General features: G+C 41.7%; 1 protein-coding gene across 1 annotated transcript; it reads right to left on the bottom strand.

Moving 5' to 3' along the window:
* Positions 1 to 3,423: 3,423 nt before the first annotated feature.
* On the bottom strand, positions 3,424 to 3,796 carry LOC104981845 (histone H4-like). Its single transcript, XM_010831095.1, has one exon. It carries the CDS (start codon positions 3,794 to 3,796, stop codon positions 3,464 to 3,466), a length of 333 nt encoding a protein of 110 aa, XP_010829397.1. The 3' UTR covers positions 3,424 to 3,463.
* Between the last annotated feature and the right edge of the window lie 2,547 nt (positions 3,797 to 6,343).

The raw sequence follows: 6,343 nt of genomic DNA, 5'->3' as shown, positions 1-6,343 counted from the left end.
AGCAAAAACATAATTTAAATTATGTAGTTTTACTTACTTAATTTACTTAATTTTGCTGTACTTTTATGGGAAAAAAACACTTGTTATAATATTAATAATGTATATTTTGTTGGCTTAACATTGGAGGCCTTTACAAGCATTTAACTAAAAACACGTTACATTTATTTATTGAAGATTTATGTAAAATGTTATTGACAAAATCAAAATCATGAAAGCTGCCTCTCTGAAGCAACCCTACACAGATTTAAGATAGAAATAATGAAAGGTGGCTTACAAACTGATGACATTTTCAGAAAAATATATTGATATGTAAATATATTCTAGCTGAAGTTCCTTGACATAGTTTTCTTAATAATGATCACTGTGAAAGAGAAATACCAGTGAAAAAATCTACTCTCTCCTGGTTCCAAAAATCAACTTTCTTTCCCCCAGTAAAAGTAGAGACACTTTAGATTTTAGGACCCTCTTGGCTCCTAAAACCTAAGGGCTGTTTGAAAAATGGCCCTTTCAGCTTTTAGCAGCAGCCAGTTTAAATCCACAAGAGAGACGCCTAACGACTCTGCTTGAAATGGCAGTCTGCCATTTCGGAAAATTGTAGCTTTTTGTAAGAAGAAAAAAGCTAGTAAGCCATTTAATTCACCCCCTTGGAGCTAGATGTAAGTTAAGGACAAAATAAGTAGGTTGAGCAGAAAAGATGCCGAATTCCTGTTTTAAAACTCTTGCAACCTGTGGTTGAAGTGGAGTCTGTCTTCATAACCTCCAGACTAGCTGTTCAAATAAAATCATTTTAAAGATGAAGTATGGACGCCATTCTGCCACTTATACATGGACAAAGGGTTCAGTTCAGTTCAGTCGCTCAGTCACGTCCGACTCTTTGCAACCACATGGACTGCAGCACGCCAGGCTTCCCTGTCCATCACCAACTCCCGGAGCTTGCTCAAACTCATGTCATCAAGTCAGGGATGCCATCCAACCATCTCATCCTCTGTCATCCCCTTCTCTTCTTGCCTTCTATCTTTCCCAACATCAGGGTCTTTTCCAATGAGTCAGTTCTTTCTTATCAGGTGGCCAAAGGATTGAAGCTTCAGGATCAGTCCTTCCAATGAATATTCAGGACTGATTTCCTTTAGGATTGACTGGCTTGATCTCTTTGCAGTCCAAGGGATTCTCAAGAGTCTTCTCAAATACCACAGTTCAAAAGCATCAATTCTTCGGTGCTCATTTATCTTTATGGTCCAACTCTCACATCCATACATGACTACTGGAAAAACCATAGCTTTGACTATATGGACTTTTGTCGGTAAAGTAATCGCTCTGCTTTTGAATATGCTGTCTCGGTTTGTCACAGCTTTTCTTCCAAGGAGCAAGCATCTTTTAATTTCATGGCTGCAGTCACCATCTGCAGTGATTTCGGAGCCCAAGGAAATAAAGTCTCTCACTGTTTCCACTGTTTCCCCATCTATTTGCCATGAAGTGATGGGACCAGATGCCATGATCTTCGTTTTCTGAATGCTGAGCTTTAGGCCAACTTTTTCACTCTCCTCTTTCACTTTCATCAAGGGGCTTTTTAGTTCCTCTTCACTTTCTGCCATAAGGGTGGTGTCATCTGCATATCTGAGGCTTTTGATATTTCTCCCAACAATCTTGATTCCAGTTTGTGCTTCTTCATATAAGTTAAATAAGTAAGATGACAATATACAGCCTTAACATGCTCTTCTCCCAATTTGGAATCAGTCCATTGTTCCATGTCTTGTTTTAACTGTTGCTTCTAGATCTGCATACAGATTTCTCAGGAGGCAGGTAAGGTGGTCTGGTATTCCCATCTCTTTCAGAATTTTCCACAGTTTATTGTGATCCACACAGTCAAAGGCTTTGGCATAGTCAATAAAGCAGAAATAGATGTTTTTCTGGAACTCTCTTACTTTTTCGATGATCCAGTGTATGTTGGCAATTTGATCTCCAGTTCCTCTGCCTTTTCTAAATCCTGCTTGAAGATCTGAAAATTCTTGGTTTCTGAACTGTTGAAGCCTAGCTTGGAGAATTTTGAGCATTACTTTGCTAGCATGTGAGATGAGTGCAATTGTGTGGTAGTTTGAACATTCTTTGGTATTGCCTGTCTTTGGGGTTGGAATGAAAACTGACCTTTTCCAGTCCTGTGGCCATTGCTGAGTTTTCCAAATTTGCTGGCATATTGAGTGCAGCACTTTCACAGCATCATCTTTCAGGATTTGAAATAGCTCAACTGGAATTCCATCATCTCCACTAGCTTTGTTTGTAGTGATGCTTCCTAAGACCACTTGACTTTGCACTCCAGGATGCTGGCTCTAGGTGAATGATCACACCATTGTGGTTATCTGGGTCATTAAGATCTTTTTTGTACAGTTCTTCTGTGTATTCTTGTCACCTCTTCTTATTATCTTCTGCTTCTGTTAAGTCTATACCATTTCTGTCCTTTATCGAGCCCATCTTTGCATGAAACGTTCCCTTGGTATCTCTAATTTTCTTTTTTCTTTTTTAATTTTATTTTATTTTTAAACTTTACATAATTGTATTAGTTTTGCCAAATATCAAAATGAATCCGCCACAGGTTTAGATCTCTAGTCTTTCCCACTCTATTGCTTTCCTCTATTTCTTGGCATTGATCACTGAGGAAGGCTTTATCTCTCCTTGTTATTCTTTGGATCTCTGCATTCAGATGGATGAATCTTTCCTTTTCTCCTCTGCCTTTCACTTCTCTTCTTTTCTCAGCTATTTGTAAGGATAAAGGGTTAGCGGACAGCTAAATGAGTGGTCTACCTCAAATGGTTGAATTTGTGAATTGAGGGGAAAAATATTCAACACTGAATCCCACATTTCTTTTATCTGGATTTTGCTGCATATACTTACATATATAAATATATGTATGTATGTACCTGGTCCTCTGGGGCTTCCCAGATAGTGCTAGTAGTTCAGAACCCACGTGCCATTGCAGGTAGATGTAAGAGACACAAGTTCAATCCCTGGGTCAGGAAGATCCCCTGGAGGAGGGCATGGCAATCCGCTCCTGTATTCTTGCCTGGAGAATCACCATGGACAGAGAAGCCTGGTGAGCTACAGTCCATGGGGTCACAAAGAGTTGGACATGACTGAAGTGACTTAGCATGCATGCACACATCTGGTCCTCTGTATAGATAGGTCCATGTTTTTATTTAGTTAGCCATCAAAAATGGCCCCTAAAAGTGAAAGCATACTTATGACCCAATCAATATTCGTAAAGGAAAAGAGCAAGGTCACTGAAGGGTCTAACTCTGTGGCTGCCAATGTCACAGACTAAAACGTGATCAGAGACCTTGTGGCAACAGCTATTCCAATCCTACTGCCCTCGGACAGCATGTAATAATCTTTTTTTGTTTTGTTTTGTTTTTTTTTGCGGCCCTGAAAAGGGCCTTTAGTTTTTCTACAGGTTTCAAGCTAGATGTTTTGCTCAACCACCAAAACCGTAAAGGGTACGGCCCTGACGTTTGAGCGCGTAGACCACATCCATGGCGGTAACAGTCTTGCGCTTAGCGTGCTCCGTATAGGTGACCGCGTCCCGGATCACATTTTCCAGAAACACTTTCAGCACTCCACGAGTCTCTTCGTAGATAAGACCAGAGATACGTTTGACGCCTCCACGACGAGCCAGACGCCGGATAGCTGGCTTAGTAATACCCTGAATGTTGTCCCGCAAGACTTTGCGATGGCGCTTAGCACCCCCCTTGCCGAGGCCTTTGCCACCCTTCCCACGACCAGACATGGTTGCTGTCGCAATCAGCATGTAATAATCTTTGACACTGTATCCATTTCGGTAGCGTGCTAACATCCAACTTCAGTTTGTTGAGCACCCATGCTGTACGAGATCCTGTACTTTAACTCTGGGGATATAAGACAAGCCAGACACCATCTCTGTTTTTAGGAAGTATAACTTGCAGCAGTAAGCACACTGACAAATCTTGATTTCCAAATTCCATTGTTCTCTTCAAGGAATCAGGACTCCACTGAGACAGGGCTGAGTCCACGTCTGGGCAGAGGAAAGTACAAGGTTAGCCTGAAACGTTTCGTTGTTTCTGAAAGCCACAGGGAACACAGAGAAAGAGGGGTGGGTGTGGACGGGAGGCAGAAGCTGGCGTGAAGAGGGTCCAGCAAGCCAAACAGGACAATTGGAGCGTCCAAAACAAGAACATGCAGTGTGTCCTCACTGTGACTAGGAAGAATGTGTGAGTGCATGGGGGTATTTAAGAACGAGAGGGGATGGGAGGGACTCTGCTGCAACAGAATGCCAGCTGACAAATGTAAAACGAGTAATAGAATTTAAAAATCACTGCTCTACAACCACATCTATAATCAATTCAGGCAAGGATTATCAGCGGATATGAAGCCCATTATGTAAATGTTTGTGGTGTAACAAGATAGTCACACAGTCTTAGCACGTTACCCACAGAAGATGCATTAAATACAAACAGGAAAAAGGTACTTTTACAATGGATAATCCTGGCATATATCATGTTAAAGAAGAGATCAACTTTGTGCTCAGCAGCAATGGGATAAACTCTCATGGCGTGTCTCCTGATATGATGTAAGGAAACTATAAAACATCGTGCACGCCACACTTACTCTTCCAAGGAATGTTCAACCTGATACAGTCATGAGGTGGGAATCAGAAACATCCAGATCAGGAGACACTCCATCTGCAGGACAGTTAGCTGCGTTACTCAAAATATCAAGGTCATGAGATTCAACCACAGACAGGGGACCAGCCCTGGGGTAAAGGAGACAGAGCAAGCTGGCAGCCAGAAGCAAGGTGGACCCCAGGACTGGACTCTGGATATCGCGCACACGCACGGAACAGCTGTGAAGAACATTTTGATGACAATAGGAAAATTTGAATGAGGATTTTTGTTTGGAAGTATTCTTGTGTAATATTACATTTATTTCCTGAGATAATCAAGTTGTAGTTTTGAAGGAGAATGCCTTCGCTCTTAGGAGACACATAGGGAGTTTAAGGTGAATTATCGTCTTTGTAACTAATTTTCAAATGGCTGAGAAAAATTGAAGTATGAGATGGTTGGATGGCATCACTGACTCGATGCACATGAGTTTGAGTAAGCTCTGGGAGCTGGTGATGGACAGGGAAGCCTGGTATGCTGCAGTCCATGGGGTTGCAGAGTTGTACTCGAGTGAGCGACTGAGCTGATATGCATATAGATCTATATGTATACATGTCTATATCCAGCAATGTAGATAGATGTGCTCAGTTGCTAAGTCATATCTGACTCTTTGAGACCCCATAGACTGTAGCCCACCAGGCTCAGACTTTGTCCATGGGATTTCCTAGGCAAGAATACTGGAGTGGGTTGCCATTTCCTTCTCTAAAACATATACACATATAGATGTATATATATACATATGAAATACAAATATTTGAGAGATAAATAAAACAAAATACTAATATGTGGACAACTGGTAAATCCAGGTGAACGATATATGAATGTTTGTTACATTATTGCAACAACTTGGTGGGTTTGAGAAATTTCAAAATAAAATATTGGGGAGATTAAAAAAAAAGAGTTTAAGTCTAATGGGCACTTGATTAAAACAGACATTCCTTTCCTTGTAAAGAGACCTATAAACCTGCCGAGATCACAGTGTGAATGAGATTGACTCTTCTTTCCTTCCATACCTCAGCCTTTCTAGAGATCTGACTTGTGTTCAGTTCAGTTGCTCAGTCATGTGCGACTCTTTGCAACCCCATGAATCGCAGCACGCCAGGCCACCTTGTCCATCACCAACTCCCAGAGTTCACCCAGACCCATGTCCATTGAGTTGGTGATGCCATCCAGCCATCTCATCCTTTGTTGTCCCCTTCTCCTCCTGCCCTCAATCTTTCCCAGCATCAGGGTCTTTTCCAATGAGTCAGCTCTTTGCATCAGGTGGCCGAAGTACTGGAGTTTCAGCTTCAGCATCAGTCCTTCCAATGAACACCCAGGACTGATCTCCTTTAGGATGGACTGGTTGGATCTCCTTGCAGTCCAAGGGACTCTCAAGAGTCTTCTCCAACACCACAGTTCAAAAGCATCAATTCTTCAGTGCTCAGCTTTCTTCATAGTCCAACTCTCACATCCATACATGACCAATGGAAGAACCATAGCTTTGACTAGATGGACCTTTATTGGCAAAGTAATGTCTCTGCTTTTTAATATGCTGTCTAGATTGGTCATAACTTTCCTTCCAAGGAGCAAGCGTCTTTTAATTTCATGGCTGCAGTCACCATCTGCAGTGATTTTGGAGCCCCCCAAAATAAAGTCTGACACTGTTTCCACTGTTT

Source organism: Bison bison, unplaced genomic scaffold, assembly GCF_000754665.1.
Source record: "Bison bison bison isolate TAMUID 2011002044 unplaced genomic scaffold, Bison_UMD1.0 scf7180017864524, whole genome shotgun sequence".
Lineage (NCBI taxonomy): Eukaryota > Metazoa > Chordata > Mammalia > Artiodactyla > Bovidae > Bison > Bison bison.
Note: the sequence above shows the minus strand (reverse complement) of the source record. Positions and strands in the feature narration are given on the sequence as shown.